The sequence below is a fragment of the Setaria viridis genome, chromosome 7 (assembly GCF_005286985.2).
Source record: "Setaria viridis chromosome 7, Setaria_viridis_v4.0, whole genome shotgun sequence".
Lineage (NCBI taxonomy): Eukaryota > Viridiplantae > Streptophyta > Magnoliopsida > Poales > Poaceae > Setaria > Setaria viridis.
The window spans coordinates 22,912,478-22,929,697 of NC_048269.2; the positions used below are offsets into that span (position 1 = coordinate 22,912,478).

General features: G+C 45.0%; 2 protein-coding genes across 2 annotated transcripts; both read right to left on the minus strand.

Moving 5' to 3' along the window:
• Positions 1-1,038: 1,038 nt before the first annotated feature.
• On the minus strand, positions 1,039-2,263 carry LOC117863036 (endochitinase A). The gene is made up of 2 exons (XM_034746611.2): positions 1,792-2,263; positions 1,039-1,671 (listed from the first exon to the last, which is right to left on the minus strand). The coding sequence occupies exons 1-2, from the start codon at positions 2,198-2,200 to the stop codon at positions 1,268-1,270; spliced, it is 813 nt and encodes a 270-aa protein (XP_034602502.1). The 5' UTR covers positions 2,201-2,263; the 3' UTR covers positions 1,039-1,267.
• Positions 2,264-4,687: 2,424 nt separating this feature from the next.
• On the minus strand, positions 4,688-5,867 carry LOC117863103 (endochitinase A). The gene is made up of 2 exons (XM_034746696.2): positions 5,390-5,867; positions 4,688-5,259 (listed from the first exon to the last, which is right to left on the minus strand). The coding sequence occupies exons 1-2, from the start codon at positions 5,808-5,810 to the stop codon at positions 4,856-4,858; spliced, it is 825 nt and encodes a 274-aa protein (XP_034602587.1). The 5' UTR covers positions 5,811-5,867; the 3' UTR covers positions 4,688-4,855.
• Between the last annotated feature and the right edge of the window lie 11,353 nt (positions 5,868-17,220).

The window sequence follows — 17,220 nt, forward strand, 5'->3', positions numbered from 1 at the left end:
TTTTCAGTGAATTTTTTATGCTTAGATGAGGTATGAAGAATCAAGGAAGAAGACTATCAACAGGGTACTCCATGGAATTTTATTTTTTTAAGATTGTTTTGTATTAAATTGTCCTTCTTTTAAACCAGTTATTTTTTTTCTTGATAAATATCATATCTCTTTTGGGTGCCTTTCTAAAAAAAAAGCTGAAACCCTGCGTCTATCGCGATGTTGGCGTTGATGGACAATATGGTCTCCACTCTCTACCTTGTTCACTGCTGTTAGTTTGTGAGTCTTCTATTAGGACTTCCCTGTTCCCCGTTCCCACTCCCCACCACCTGTGTCTGCAGTCTCTGCCATCGTTGCACCGACTTGGACAGTTGGGCTCTCCACGCTAGTCAGTTTTCTAGTCTAGAAGAAAATAATCTTTACTCAACTTTGCGTCTCTGCTAACTGCAAATCGATTCTGAACCGACCATGTAAACCCCAACCTGATCGAGCTACCTGGAAGGAAAAAAAAAATTACATCAACTATCCTGGGAAACACGTACATACACGCACAGTCACACAGACAGACAGAGGCCAGCACAAGTTCAAAGATTGAAGAAAAGACGATGAGTCCTTGGATTGGAATGTACCGGCCAGGAAAAATCGAGGACTGAGATTGCTTGTAAATTCAGCTACCTGACTAATAGCATATCCTAGCTTTTTGCCCCCATTTCTTCTTCTTCTGATTAGCTTACAGTTGTTGTTTTCTGTTATAATTAACTTTTTTTCGAGGCTGTTATAATTAACTTAGCTGAGTCACAGAAGGAAAGCCTATGAAATATGCCTAAACCAAATATGCAGATTGCTCCAAATCATTGGGTGCTCGTGTTTCTCTTCTTTTGGGCCTTAGACTAGTTAAATCTAAAAAAATCTTAATATCTGAAATAATCTTTCAAAAAACATCTAATCAGCTGATGGAGGGAGTTCCACTCTGTTCTCACGGCACATTCAAATCATTTGTGCTTTGTGTACTTACAAGAGAACGCATGCTGGAATCGTAGCATGGCAATGTGCATAAACATTACAAGCTGCTTCATTATTATTCAGGTCCAATGAACAGGCCCATCCCCTGCATTATTTATTAATAGAACTACAAGTACATGTACTCGTTGAGCTCTCGGTCTCACTACAGGCGACAGTACCCACCACAACAGTGTACGACACGTCGACACCAAGTATGTATCTTTCTCGATCGAGCCAACAGCCAAGCATGCATCCATGAACCCAGCACCTCTAGGCTCTAGCAGGTGAGGTTGCCCCCGGGGTCGACGCCGAGCTGCTGGCAGTACTGCCTGTAGTATCCAACCCTTGCGTTCATTTTATCGGTGTTCTTGCCGTCGCACTCGAGGTCTCCGTTGATGGCCCTGGTCGTGGCGCCGAACCCCTGCGGCATCACCCCGTGCACGTTGTTCATCCAGTACCAGAGCGCCGCCTTGAACGCGATCACGGGGTCCTGCGCAACCACGTCCGGGTTGCCGAGCCCGTCGAATTTGATATCCCTCCCGGCTGCCCCGTAGTTGTAGTTCCACGAGAGCTGCAGCGGGCCGCGCCCGTAGTACTTCTTCCCCGCGGCGCACGGCCACTGCGTGTAGCTCGGGTTGCAGTAGGGGTCGTTCTTGTTGATCTCGCTGATGTAGCAGAAATCTGTCGGTACGGAGACGGTGCACAATAAGTCCAGAATGATTGACGTGCGTTCGTCATACATCCCGCAGAAGAAAGATTAGAGTGTGCAGTTAGTGGGGAACTGAAGTTCGATCGACTTACATCCGGTCTCGTGCGTGACGTGCGCGAAGAAGGCGGCGATCTCGCGCTTGCCCTCGACCTCCGAGCCGCCGCGCGCGAAGCCGGAGTACGAGTTCACGGCGTTCAGGAACGCGCCCCGCGTGTAGAAGTTCTTGCCCTCGCACGAGCTCGGGGCCTGGTTCTTGATGCCGTTGAAGAACGCGTCGGTGACGACGTTGGCCACGTTCGCGCCGCCCCCGCCCCGTATGCACGGGCCCGACTGGCACCCATCGCCGCAGTACTCGGTGGTCTGGCCGCAGAAGCCAAACCTGCTGCAGCAGAAGTTTGGCTGGCAGCCGCAATTCTGCGCGGCGCCCGGACCGGCGGCGGCGAGCAGCAGTGCGAGACCGCCGAGAGCCACGGCGGCCAGGATCGTCGGCGCGTTTGCCATACTGTCTTTGGTTGCTGCGGTGCAGCTTGTTGTGACTTGTGAGTTGATGATATCATGAGGATACACGGTGTCGCTTTATATGGCGATGATGAGGGCGTGCAGATGCTCGGTGCATCGCACGCGACGTGCAGGATATGGATGGACGGAATGGCTTCGCTGACCGGCGGCCTACCATTTGTGCTGGCACGACTGTTCCACGTTTGTGATGACCTCGTCGCACATGTGACACAGCAATACAGCATGTACCGGCAAGCTACTCCAAATATCCGTATGTCCAGATACCATCAGATTTTGGTTCGCCGCCGAGCGCTTGTATACTCGTCGGTGGAAAAATCCACGCATGTGTCATTGCTTTCTGTGATCTTTCGCGTCTGTGTACCGGGCCGCCGCGGGCAGCCGTATATTGTTGCTCGATTCGACGTACCTAGTAGCTTGTGAGGACGTTTGGTGCCAGCGTGTTCCACTGACCAACACAGAAATGTCAAGTTGGAGACAAGACTTCCAAGCTAGCTGCCGATGATGGCTGCCTAATTTGGGCTGCGTGCGCAAACCTACAATTTTGTTTTGTTTTATTTTATTATTTTTCTCTAGATCACTCTTGGGAGATTTTTGTTCTTTCTTATTTCAGAAGAATCCGAATTACAGAGGATTAAGAATATTCTCACGTTTTTCTCGAGATGATTTTTTTTTTGAGACAGGATCAGATTCATTGGCCTTGGGCTGAAACCAATTTGCTTTCATCTAACACCCTTTAAATGGGCCGAATGCTCCTAGGGTACCAGATTAATTAAATATAGGCTTTCAAATTTAATTTGCGCCCACTAACAATAAATAACGACGACGACAGTCCGTTCGCGTACGCAGTACAACGCCCATTTGAGCCGTGCGTACCTCCATTCCTAACTCTACTATTCAAATGCAACTCGACCAGTGTTGAACTGTCACCTCGTTTACATGGTCAAGAAGCTGAATTATCGTTGAAGTGTGGCTGCTTCCATCATCGATCATTTCCTCATGATGTCGGCGTTGATGGATACATGAAATCGATGGGAGCACCGTTTACTGTATTGTTTCTGCCTTATTGACTACTGCTCTGTTAGTTTATGAGCCTTCTATTAGGACGTCCCCGTCCCCACCCCCACTTGTGTCTTCAGTGTCTGACATCGCTGTGCCAACTTGGACAGTTGGGCTCTCCACACTAGCCAGCTTTCTAGAAGAAAATAATCTCAACTATGCGTCTCTGTTACCTGCAAATCGATTCCAAGCCCACCATGTAAACCCCAACCAGATCAAGCACCTTGTCAGGAAAAGGAAAATTACATCAAGTATCCTAGTGAGAAACACATACACACATAGACGGACAGAGAGGTCAGCACAAGTTCGGAGATTGAAGAAAGACGATGAGCCCTTGAATTGGAATGTGCCGGCCAGGAATAATCGTGGACTGAGATTGCTTGTAAATTTAGTCACATGACTGATATCATTTCCTTTGTTTCCACTTCTTCTTCTTCTTCTGATTAGCACATTGTCGTTGTTTTCTGATAGACCTTAGCTGAGTCAGAGAACGAAGGCCTATGAAATTACTCCAAAACTGATGGAGGGGAGCCAAATACTACTATTCTCGAGGCACATTCAGTCAATACTCAATAACAATAACTTGGGGGGTTTTGCTAAGGTACTCCCAAGTGATCGTAGATCTAATAACATATTACCTCATAGGAAGTAATAGATTTATTTATTATATCTATTTTTAAAATCTGAAAATAGGAAAAATATTTTACTATTAGATCTAACTTCCACACACGATTGTGTATCAGATCTAAATTTCTTTTTTTTCCCTCTCACGTGAATATGGATGGCCGTTCCGGTTCGGAAAAAAGGAAGAACGTGACATGCATCTGTCCAAAAAAAAAGAACGTGACATATGTTCAAGTAAATGTGTTGCGCGGAGAAATGTGCCATGTTCATATCTTTTTTTCTCCATGCGGATGCAGATGTTTCCTTTTTTATAAACAAAATGCAGATGCAGATGTTTCGTTTCGAAGAAGAAATGTAGATGCAGATATTCAAGATTTCAAGTAAACGTGCAGATGTTCAAGTAATATTTCTCTCCATCCAGATGCAGATGTATTCTCTTAAAATGTTATGACGTTGGTTGCAACTAAAAGGAAAGAAATTGCATCCAGATCCAAATGTGTACACCTGCACATGTTGTAACCGCTCCTCCAAGATTGAAGGAAGCGGTGATAATGGGGAGCCGGTTCTTTCTTTATTTTTTTCCTTTTTAATAGTTAATTTATCTCTCTTAACATTTAAGGGCTCAGATTAATTAATTTGAACTCTTACCTCCTAGGAGGTAATCGGTGTACTGTAGCATTGCCCTAACTTAGGTCATCGTTTGTGCTGTAAGCACTTATTACAAGTACAATCGAACGCACGCTGGAATCGTAGATAATTGCTAAGTGTTCGCCGCAATCCGCATATATATACTATTACAAACTGCTTCGTTATTATTCAGGTCCAACAAAACAGGGCCAGCCCCCTGAATTACAAACTGCTTCGTTATTACAATCACTAGCACTTGTACTCGGTTTCACCAAGTATGTTTATCCTTCTATAGAGCCAAGCATGCATCCATGAACCCAAGCAACACCTCTAGCAGGTGAGGTTGCTCCCGGGGTCGACGCCGAGCTGCTGGCAGTACTGCTGGTAGTAGCCCACTCTCGCGTTCATCTGAGCGGGGTTGTTCCCGTTGCACTCGAGCGCGCCGTTGATGGCCCTGATGGTGGCGCCGAACCCCTGCGGCATCACCCCGTGCACGTTGTTCATCCAGAACCAGAACGCCGTCTTGAACGCGATCACGGGGTCCTGCGCCACCGCGTCCGGGTTCCCGAGCCCGTCGAAGCCGATGCTCTGCCCCGCCGGCCCGTAGTTGTAGTTCCACGAGATCTGCAGCGGGCCGCGCCCGTAGTACTTCTTCCCCGCGGCGCACGGCCACTGCGTCTTGCTCGAGTCGCAGTAGCTGTTGTCCTTGTTGATCTCGCTGATGTAGCAGAAATCTGGAGGTATCAATGTATCATCAAGCCATATGCAAATGAATTAGCTAGGTTCCAAATTGATCAGAACGGTACATATGCGGTCATGAATTAGCTAGGCTCCATGCGGTTAGTGTCGGTTTGATCAGCTTACGTCCGGTCTCGTGTGTGACGTGCGCGAAGAAGGCGGCGATCTCACGCTTGCCATCGTCCGCCGAGCCGCCGCGGGCGAAGCCGGAGTACGCGCCGGCGGCGTTCAGGAACGCGTCCCGAGAGTAGAAGTTACTGCCCTCGCACCCGCCCCCGGCCTGGGATTTGATGCCGTTGAAGAACGCGTCGGTGACGACGCTACCCACGTCCACGCCGCTGCCGCTGCCGGTGCCGGTGCCGCTCCCTATGCAGGGCCCCGACCGGCACCCATCGCCACAGTAATCGATGGTCGTGCCGCAGTAGCCGAACTTGCTGCAGCAGAAGTTTGGCTGGCAGCCGCAGCTCTGCGCGGCGGCCGGGCCGGCAGCGCACAGGAGCGCGAGCCCGAGAGCCAGGACCGTGAGGGTCGTCGCGGGGTTTGCCATGCTGATGGTCACTGCTTCAGTTCCTGAAGAGCTGTGTTTGTGAGGTGATTTGAGATGGTATGCTGGTGTCGACTTATATAGAGATCGGGGTGCCCGTCTTCTCGATGCATGGTGTTCGACGTGGAGTACTTGTTCCAACGCTCACCGCCGTTGCAATCGCTGCGAGTACCGAGCAGCGCTGCCACGTGGATTTGGATATAGCCGCCGCGCGCATTTGATATACCGAGTGGTTTCTTCGTGGAAATGCGTTACTTGTCTTGCTGGTCGTTTGTGTCGCGTCAACGATCGAAGAAGATTGCCCTCATCCTGCCGCCGCAAGGTGGACTGGAAGCTTGCGTGTTCCACAACCTATAATACGGAAATGGTCAAGTGAGGAAGGAAGACTTCCAAGATCGCTGCCGGTGATTCCGGCGGTCTAATTTGGACCCCACGCGCAACAAGTATACTTTTATTTTTCTTTTCTTATATACTCCGTGGGCCTGTTCAAATGGAGTACTTTTCGCTGCCGAGTACGGAGTACTTTTCAAATATGGAAGCAGCTCCAAGCTCCATGGGCCCTACGCTAAACAAAGATAAAATGGTCTGATTGAGCCGAGACTCATTGGAACAAGGCAGGCCGAAAAAGCCTTGGTGCCCACTGCGAGGGCCTCCTTGTAACGGGCCAATTCCAATCCAATCCTCCTCCTAGCTAGATAGCCCCCGGCCGGCCCACCAACCAAGTTCAAGCAGCAATTAGGCAACAGCAGCAATGGACGCTACGCTAGTACTGAAAGGAGCCAAAAAGATGAAGACTGTATCATCCTCTCCTCCAGCAGGTAAGGAGCTCAGACGTCAATCCTGAAATTGCCGCTGCATCCATTGTTGATGTATAAGTTGTGTGTGAACGGATAAATCCGACGTCTCTTTTGAGGCTACTTGTTACTTCTCGCTGCTCAATGGTGTTTGCGGGTTGCACTACGCCAGAAAAGTTTTATGCTGGTGACTAAAATAGATTTGTGCTTGTGAGTATCGCACCCGTCAGCAACCTTAAGCCAGCACAAATACCGTCTGTGCTGGTGGGTGCTCGCCCGCAAGTACAGACCGTTCTCTGTTGGCAGGCGACATTAGCCAACCGCCAGCATAGATGCTTTCTGTGCTAGCGGTGTGATTACAACACCTGCCAGCACAGATGGTTCCTCTGCTGACAGGTGCTTATGCTGCCCGTCAGGAATATGTATTTTCCTATTTAATATATTATTTCTTGTGAATTATTTATTATTTCTATTTCCCACCAGTTTTTAGCCGTCAAAATGAAATGAAATATGTATCTTCAACCACATAACAACAAATTTGAATAATAAATAATTCACATTATTAAAAACTGCATGGTACATAATATATAATTCACATTATTAAAAATCCAACATTTGGAATAGAGTTGTTCTTTGCCACGCTAATATTAAAACTATTACGTCCATCTACGAAGATTTGTGTACTCGTCCGCCATCAACACGCCATCTTTATCAAAGAATGCTCCATCATCATGACAAATCTTGTGTAGGATGAACCTCGTCATGTCTGTACAAATGTTATCGATTTGTTTGTCTTTGATCTTGGTATAATTAACAGGGATGGTAGGCATCTGCAGGTAAATAGTAAATGAAGATTAGGATGTATTACCATTAGGAAGTTAATACGTGGCAGTGTATAGGAGATTTACGTCTTCACAGTTCGTCCGGTACCTCCCATTATTTTTGATAAACTTGCACACGTAATATCCGCATAGCACAGAACTGGGAGGTTGCTTGTGGCACTGCAAACAAATATAAAAATGATACAGTGATGAATTGTTATTAATGACATGTAATATGAAAAAAGCAAGTTTTTATGTTTTTACGTATTTATGATATATTATTTTCATAGCTTTCATCCTTTTTGGATTGTAGGGCTTATTTTTTAGTATGCTAAGCTTGTACGCGCTTTGAGGATATAAAGACAGAAGTTAGTAATACAGCTTAGGTGCATAGAATGTCAACATGCATATAAGTACTGCCAAGAAATGTCTTACTTTTGTATAATGCCTATGAAATCCTTGTACCTATCTCTATCATAGCTGGCTGAGTCAAGGACCACCGCTTCTCCTAGCTTAGGTAAAATCATGATGCAAATCCAATGGTCATTGCATTATATTAAAATAATTTATAGTATAGACAACATTTAGTATATATATAGTAATTAAAACTAGAAATGTATAACGACCATGATATATTGCTTGTTAGGCCTTTTCCGCATCACTTTAGAAATGTATATGGACACTTTGTGCATTTCTTCTCTGAGGGCTTTATTTTTGATAAAGTCTTTCTCCACTTGTGTCTCTGCTGCATCTATTTGTGCTATGATCGTTTCCATCAATTTGAACATGTGCTCCAGCTCGCTTATTCATGCTGGATCAAGGTACGCTACCTAGAACCTGCTTTGCGTCACTTCTTCCTCCCTCCATTGCATCATGCAGAATAGATTGCTTAGGTACTTGATATAAAATATGTATGTATTTAAAACTATTATATGTGGTACATGTGGACTTATAAGCACCATACAGAAATGAGATTCACGTCGAGGCGTTGTTGATGGTAAAATCTGTGCAAATCCTCGAAATCGATCACAAATCTGGTACGGGAGAACGCCAAGAAAAATCTTAGTTGGGACATGCGCTGTGATTGCTCGAATGCCTTACTTCATTGCATTCATGATCCATCCATGCAACTTATTCAGTTCCCATGGGCCCTCCAGTAGATCCCACCGATATAAGAATGGTTTGCCATGCTCATAATCCATTGGGACATCATCTGACGCAAAGAAATTGAGGTTTTGATCCTTTTCCTTTTGCCGAGAGGCACTGCGAGTTACCGATTTTTCACTGGAAGATGAAGCCTTCTTCTTCAATACGTTTAAAAACTTGTCGACGTGTGCTGATGGAGACTTATCATATGTGCTGATCATACGAGTACCGCTGGCCTCTTAGGAGGTGGAGATGCCGACGAAGACGATGTTGGATCATTAACATCTAAATCATCTACCCGTTCATCACCTTCTAGTGCTGATGTCCCATCATTCTCATTGAGAGCTTCTAGAACAGGTGATAGCATTGGCTGCTCGTCCTCATTATTAGCTCCCTACACATGTGACAACGTCAGCTGCTCCGTGTCAACATTTGAATCTGGAAGGGGTAGTTCTTGGTTTGGCCTTGACGTTTCTGGCGGTGCATTCAGAACGATATCTCGGTGAAGCCACAGTTTGTAGTGGTTCATCGCATCACCGAGAACTTCAATCCCCTCATTAGTAGGGATGTCTATCTCGCATGACTCATCTGACACCGTAACAACTTGCACCCAAGCGTATTCTGGCAGGAGTGCATTCGGAACACATGACCCATTACTGCCATGCCGGTTGTGACTTCTCGAAACTTATTTTGTTTCCTTTCATAAGGTATAACCAACTTGTAAATGTGATGTGCAATGGAACAAGCACTACTCGGCGCAACGAATCCTGTCTGGGCAAGTAGCATGGTTGGTTCTGCCTGTCGTTGGTCATCAGATACTGTCGGGTCAACCATCGTTGGGCAAGTAGCATGGTTGGCCAAGAACTCTAAGAACTCCTGCTTGGCGATTTCTCTCATCTTCTCTTCAAGGTTTTTCTTATAACGGTCGCGCTTCCGGTAGCTTGCTTGGTTGTTGGGGAATGCTTTACCCCAGGGCAATGTTGATGACATTCTTCGAAGACGCCCAGAATGCTCCGCGGTTCCGATAGCGGTGGTTAGCTAATCTTTCTCTTTGTCGGGCCTAAAAGACCCTTCTTCTGCGCCTCGACGATTTGTTAGGGCAAATAGAGAAGGATAATCATTGATGGTAACAAAAATAATAGCCCTTAGTGTGAAGTGCTCTTGTCTGTACTCATCCCACATCCGAACCCCATCTACCCAAAGCTTCTACATATCTTCCATCAATGGCTCGAGGGAAACATCTATGTCGATGCGAGGTTGCTTCGGGCCTTGTATGAGAATGGTCAGCAAAAAGAATTTTCTCTTATGACATAGCCATGGGGAAAGTTGTATATGGTCATTAGCATTGGTCATGAGGTGTGCGTGCTACTTCTTTCACCAAACGGTTTCATGCCGTAGTACTCAACGCGAACCGTACATTTCTTTTTTTAACTGAAAACTCTTGATGATTGGCATCGAAGGTGAAGAGTATCTTGGCCTCCTTAAGTGGGTTTTGGTGATTTAATGACGCAAGCTTAAGTGTCTAACAAAGTTTTAAGTGCATAAACAGGTTTAAAAAGATTATTGGTCATGAAGCACTTGTGATGGACCCCCCAAAGGAAATAAATAGATATACGGTATACCTTCAAGTCTAAATTTATTTTCGGTTTGAATTTGAGTATAGGAATGCCGCACTATTAAGAGGGATTCGTGATCTCTGATCTTTACGTTGAAAAAGGTGCTCAAGATGACCTAACAAACCCATGAGAGACACCCTTTGCACCTGCACATCACATGGGGATACTTAGAGTGGTGCTAACTTGAGAGTTCCAGAATATTCCGGAAAATCTTCCGGAGGTTGAGAGTCTCCGGAGAAGTTTTGGAAGTCCGAACTTTTCTGGAAAGTTTTTCGAAAAAAATCCGAAGGCTCCAGAAGTTTCTGGAGAAAGTTCCGAAAAATTTCGGAACTTAACCCCCAACGGCTAGTTTCGGGGTGAAGGGGTATAAATAACCCCTCACCCCCTCCCACAGAGCTTCTCTTGCCTTCTCACTGACCTGAACGACTCAGAAGCATTTATAGCCCTCTTTACTCCCCTCTTGATATTTAGGTGAAGATTTGGTGAGGGATTTAAGGAGGGATTCAAGGGAGAGCAAGGGAGAGTGCTAGTGAGCTGAATCTCCATCTCTAGAGCACCTTGTTTCTTCGTCAAGCCGGTATTCCACGTTTGTTACTCTTGGATCTTCAAGCTCCTAGCCGGCTAGACGTAGTCCGGTTGAGCATCCAAGCATTGTGACTGCCTCGGCAAGTTTGTATTACCTCGACGATTGAGTAAGTGACTCTAGCTAGATCTTTGTGGTTGCTAGAGGGAGGAAAGTGGCTTAGGAGTGAAAAGCCCACCCTTCGTGGGTCCTCAATGGAGACGTAGGCTTCAAGGTGTGAAGCTGAACTCCGGGAATAAATCCTTGTGTCTCTTGTGCTTGTTGTTTTTACATTTGTTCATATTCAAGCATAGAACATATATCTAGGGTTTGAGCTCTATCTACTTTTCTAGCAAGTTTCTAACTATGCTATCTTATGCCAAAAGCTTAGAATCACTTGGTGAATAACCTATTTTCGTCGATTTACTTTTTAGTAAGTTTATCTTGAGATTGTAGTTCAAATTTGACATTGTCTGGAAAAATCCGAAGATTTCTCCGGAAATTCCAAAAGTTTTGGAATTTTCGGAACAATCTCCGAAAATTTCCGGAAGTCGCTGATAAACTTGTTCGAAGTTGTAAAAATTTTCACGTTCGACTATTCACTCCCCCTCTAGTCGACATCCTAGATCCTTTTAGAAGGTCCTCCACTGGCGAGCATCAGAAGGATATCAAAACTTTCTGTCAACCTTTACTGGGCGATTAGCATGCCAAGTCATCAGTTTAGCGGTCTTTGTGTTTTGGAACGAACGCTTCAGACGGTCCACCACCGGCAAGTACCACATCACCAAGGTAGTGACTCTACATTGAGTCATCGTATCAGTACCTATACTGGACTCGTCCTCCACTTGAGCACCAACACTTTTCTTTGCGCCTTTCTTCATCTTATTCCCGATGGAGGAACCGACATGGTCCTCATAGAAATCAGCATTACTTTTGTAACAGCTAGCATCACAATTAGGACCCTTTTCCAATGTTGCGTACTCACCGTGGTACAATATGCAGTGGTTCCTGCACGTGTGTATTCTTTGCACACGCATCTTCAATGGATTGATAATCTTCTTTGCTTCGTATGTATTTTTGGCATAAAGTTAGGCTTCGGGAGCAACTTGCCCAACAAAGTAAGGAGATCATTAAAACTATTGTCTGACCAGCTGAATTTAGCCTTCAACATCAAAAGATAAAGGATGAAATGCAACATTGTCCACTCCTTCCCACATCCATCATACATACGGTCCTTTATTACCTTCTTGAGTGTCTCAAAATTCTCTAACCCTTTAGCACTCCCAAGCAACACTTCCGGTTCAATGTATCGCAACATGTCCTTCATATCAACATCACGTTCCTCATCCACCTATGGTTCCACACGCGCATCTGTTTGATCATCATTTTGATCTCCACGATCATAACCATCATCCATCATAACATGATTATTTTTGTTTGCATCATCACCACCCACTTCATTAGAGGCAGTATCGATGTCAGTGTTATTGAAAGTACCTCCTGCCTCACCATGGTGGGGTCAAATTGTGTATCCATCCACAAAACCTCACTTTATCAAATGCCTCTTGATAACATCAGTATCCTTCAATACAATATTGTTGCTACTCAAGATGGCAACGGGCACAAATTACCCGCGTGCCTGCGGGTAAAAACCCGTTACGGTGGGGATACGGGTACCATTTTGTACCCACGGGCACAGGTGCGGGTTTTATTTTATACCCGTCGATAAAAAATTTGCGGGTATGAAAATACACTACCCGTGCCCGCATACCTGCAAATCCGCATGAGATGTGGGCCTGGCCGCCTGGATTTGCTAGGGTTCCTTAATCCTTATCCTCCTGACCTCCTCACCTCCTGACCCCACATTCACAGCCGCACAGCCGCCCGCCCGCCCCAGACCCCAAATCCCCAATCCCCCGAGGCCCCGACCGGCCTCCTGCTCCTGCTGTCCCGCAGGGCGCAGGCCCCAGGCTCGCCGCCGGCCGCCCGCAGGCGCGGCGGAGCAGGCGCCAGGAGCAGCCCGCCCTCCTGAGTTCCGGCCGCCGCCCGCCCTCCCGAGTCCCGGCCGCCGCTCGCCCTCCGAGTCCCGGCCGCCGCCCGTCCGGCCGCCGCCCGCCCTCCCGGGTCCCGGCGCCGCCCGCCCTGCTCAGCGCGGCGGCGCCCTCGCTCCCCCGTCGCCGGCTCACCGCCCCCAACCCCCTAGGTCAGTCACTTTCCTCTCTCTTTTTCTTCAATCTCTATTCAGTAGAATGATAGATCCATGAACTAGTTTTTTTGGTGATTTTTTCAGTGGTGTTCAATAGATAAAATGAATGAATTGCTTTCGAATTGTTTGATAAATCATCATGTTTTTATGAGAGAAGTTCAATCTCTCTAGATCCCAATCATGGATATAGTGGATGGATGGCAGAATAAAACAAGATCAACTTGTGAATAGAAGGCCCAACTTTCAGAATGAAGTCAATGATATATTTATGATATATTTATGCTTTTTGGTGCTTGTCTTCATATTGTAGATCTGCCTAGTCTACTGGAGTAACAAATCAAGTGATAATTTAATACCTACTGTGATGTGCAGCTACAATGTCGACCCCTGGTAGCTCCCAAGTGCAAACCTCCCATGCAATTGCTGCAGTTGGTACTGAGGAGGACAAAGCTGTGGATGTTGTGAATGTATCAGAGGGGGAGGACTCGGATGATGGTGGGCGGCCTTCAAAGAGAAAGCTCACCTCTGTAGTCTGGAATGACTTTGAAAAAGTGCGTGTTGATGGAGTTTGGAAGGCCAAGTGCAACCACTGCAACAAGAAGCTTTCAGCCACATCAAGAAATGGTACAACTCACTTGAAAACTCATTTGAAAACTTGTGCCTACAATAAAAATAAGGTAGGAACAAAAGTTCAAACTAATTTGAGGTTTGCAACCACTGAAAAGGGGGCAGTAGCTGTAGAAAGCTATGTGTTTGATCAAGATGTAGCTAGAAAAGCTCTTTATTCCATGATTATACTGCATGAGTACCCGTTGTCCATTGTTGATCACCACGGCTTTCGTAAATTTGTTAGTGCATTACAACCTTTGTTCAAAATGGCAACTAGAAACACTATTAGGAGGGACATCGTGAGTTTCTATGAGGGAGAGAAAAGGAAAGCTAGGATATTCTTGCAAAGGACAAATTGTCGTGTTGCTATCACAACTGACCTTTGGACAGCTGAAAATCAAAAGAGAGGCTATATGGCAGTGACTGGACATTTTATTGATGACTCATGGACGCTTAGAAGCTGCATATTGAGGTGAATATCTTAATTCTGCTTGCTGTCCAGATTGTAGAATTATGTTCATTATGTCCAGCTAAATTATTGCTTGCTGTCCAGGACATTTTATGAACTGTTTAGCTGAATTATTGCATTGTTTGATGTAGGTTTATGTATGTGCCATGCCCCCATACAGGAGAGGTTATTTGTGATGCATTGCATAAATGCCTGCAGAGTTGGGATCTTGATCGGAGGGTATCAACTGTGACTCTTGACAATTGCAGTGCCAATGATAACATGATTGGCTTAATGGACACAAGGCTTGGGACGGCTAATATGCTATTGAAAGGAAAATGGCTGCACATGCGGTGTTGTGCACATATTCTCAACCTCATTGTGAAAGATGGCATGGCAGTAATTGGAACTGCAGTTGCGCACATCCGAGAAAGTGTTGCTTATTGGATTGCTACTCCAAAAAGGTATGAAAAGTTTGAGAAAACTGCTCTAGATGAAAATGTTGAATTGGACAAGAAGTTGCATTTAGACTGCAAAACTAGATGGAACTCAACCTACATCATGCTTAGCATTGCTATACCTTATAGGAAGGTTTTTGAACATTTGGGTGAGCTCGATAGGAACTATGATTGTCCAGCAACAGATGATTGGACATTTGCTACTAATGTTTGTGAGAAATTAGGGATATTCTATGAGCTTACTGAGTTATTTTCTGGGACAAAATATGTTACAGCTAACCTGTTCTTCCCTAAAGTGTGAGATTAAACTTAAACTCAAGTCTTGGGGTCATGATGAAGATGAAACTATTAGGAACATTTATGCTGCCATGATAGAAAAGTATGATAAGTATTGGGCTGACATCCATGGTCTTATGGCTGTTGCTGTTATTCTTGATCCACGTCTTAAGATGACAATGTTACATGCTTGCTATATTGCTCTTTTTGGAGAAGAGGCTGTTGGAAAATATGTTACAGAGGCTCAGGAATTGCTTACTAGTTTAATGAAACATTATCATGTGACAGACCAAGACAATGTGGCTACATCCTCTGCTGGTGCCCCTTCTACAGTTAGTGCAGCTGCTGTGTTGTCCATATTTAAAATCCTTACTGCAAATAAGAAGACTACAAGCTTTGTTAGAAGTAAGAATGAGCTTGATCGCTACTTAGAAGAGGAAACTCTTCCTCATTATGAGAATAATTATTTTGATATCCTAGGCTGGTGGAAGTTGGAGGGAGCTCGTTATCCTACTTTGAGGCTAATTGCTCGTGACATTTTGGCTATTCCAATCATCACAGTAGCTTCTGAATCAGCTTTCAGTACTAGTGGGAGGGTTTTAAGTGAGCATCGCAGTCATCTTACTCCTAAAATGTTGGAAGCTTTGATGTGCAGCCAAAGTTGACTTCGTCACAACCTCAAAGGTATAAAAATGTGCATTTACAATGAATTCTTTTCATTAATACATGGATTGTATACTGCAGCTACTAATGTTTGAACTTGGATGTAGATGAGGGTGATGGAAGGTTCAATAGCTTTTGGTCATGCCTTGAAGACAATGAAGAAGATCTGAAAGATGAATCTTGCATCACTAGAGCGGATTCCGACTAATTACCTGTCCATGTCTTGTTTATTTGCATCACTTGAAAGACTTTGTAGTTGAACAATGTGTACTTGTATTAGTTGTATGGTAGGCCTGTAGTCCTGTACTGTATTGTTGAATGTGTGGACCATGGTGATTGGTGAACTATTGAACTGTGCTGTGTGATTTGTGATTGTGATGAATTGAGATTATGAACGTTTGATCTATTTATTTGTTAAATGTCATCCATTTATACTTCTGGCGGGTATGCGGGCATGCCCGCGGGCAAAATATGCCCGCGGATAGCGGGCGCGAGCGCATAGTGCTACCCGTGGCGGGTGGCGGGCGCGGGCACGGATATATTGTCGTGGGTGCGGGTTTGTGGTTTGTATATCCGCGCGGGTTTTACCCGTTGCCATTTTTAGTTGCTACAGTCAAAGCACGGACGACGTATTTGCTTTGTCTTGCAAATACGAGCGTGCTTCTCCGCAGCCTCGACAAACTTTGATACTTCTGACATGAATGTACGCGAATGTCTCCATATGCCATACATCCATACTCTATGATCCATTTTTAACAATCTATGACAACAATTTTATGTTATATTAACTAATTTAATGAGCTATGGGTCGCAATAATTAATAACTGAATTAAACTCAATTCTATAAACTCAATTAAATTATGGATGTAATAACTAATAAGTAGGAAGAAATATAATTAAAATTAATTATATATTACCTGAAATGATACTCAATTAAACCATGGATATAATAATTAATAAGTAGAAAGAAAAAAAATCAAGCTCAATTATATATTAAATTGAATCAACCTCATTAGTTAAAACTATGGATCTAATAATTAATTAATAAGTAGGAAAAATATAATCAAACTCAATTCTATAATACATTAAAATGACAAATAGCATTGTAATGGTTATAATATGACCATAGAATTTATTTAAAAATAATCCATCTCTAATTATTTTCTCTCTCTTCCCTCCTCTCTCTTCTAGATCTAGATGACAACCTAATGAAGCTAGAAATGATGGATAGAAGTTGAAAAGGAAGGTTGGAATGGCACAAACTCACTTTTTTTTTAGCTTTTCCCGAGCTCGTCTCGGGTAAGCTCCAAATGGAAGGTTGGCTGGGGAAGAAGCTGTCCGAGGCTTTATCTGAGCGACATCTGTGCTGACAGGCCACCTAACGCACCCGCCAGCACAGATGCATCCCATCTGTGCTGGCGGGCACTAGCCCGTCGGCTCCGATCACATTTGTGCTGGCGAGTGTCAATCCCACCCACCAGCACGTTAATTTCGACGTGCTAGCACAAATCGTTTCTGGCGTAGTGTTGGTCTCTCAACACCAGCCACTACTCACCGTGATAACATTGCTGAATAAATTGCTTGCAGTTTTCTAAACATGGGGAAAAAATTCCTATCTCAGCTCCCGGAAGGCAGCTGAGTTCTGTGACAACTCGTAACTGCTGCCAGCAGATCGAGTCAAAGCCCATGTGGCCACCAACCTGATCAAAGCACCGTCAGAAAAGAAAATTCCAGATCAGGCATCCCGTCAGAACAGAAGAACCCCGATCAAGTGCGCTCTGGCGCCAACGTCGAGCCGACACGGGCAATTAAGC

Coding starts and splice junctions, on each gene's coding strand:
- LOC117863103 (XM_034746696.2), bottom strand. CDS start 5,810: ATGGCAAACCCCGCGACGACCCTCACGGTCCTGGCTCTCGGGCTCGCG. Junction 5,260..5,389: donor CGTCACACACGAGACCGGAC/GTAAGCTGATCA, acceptor TGATACCTCCAG/ATTTCTGCTACATCAGCGAG.
- LOC117863036 (XM_034746611.2), bottom strand. CDS start 2,200: ATGGCAAACGCGCCGACGATCCTGGCCGCCGTGGCTCTCGGCGGTCTC. Junction 1,672..1,791: donor CGTCACGCACGAGACCGGAT/GTAAGTCGATCG, acceptor CCGTACCGACAG/ATTTCTGCTACATCAGCGAG.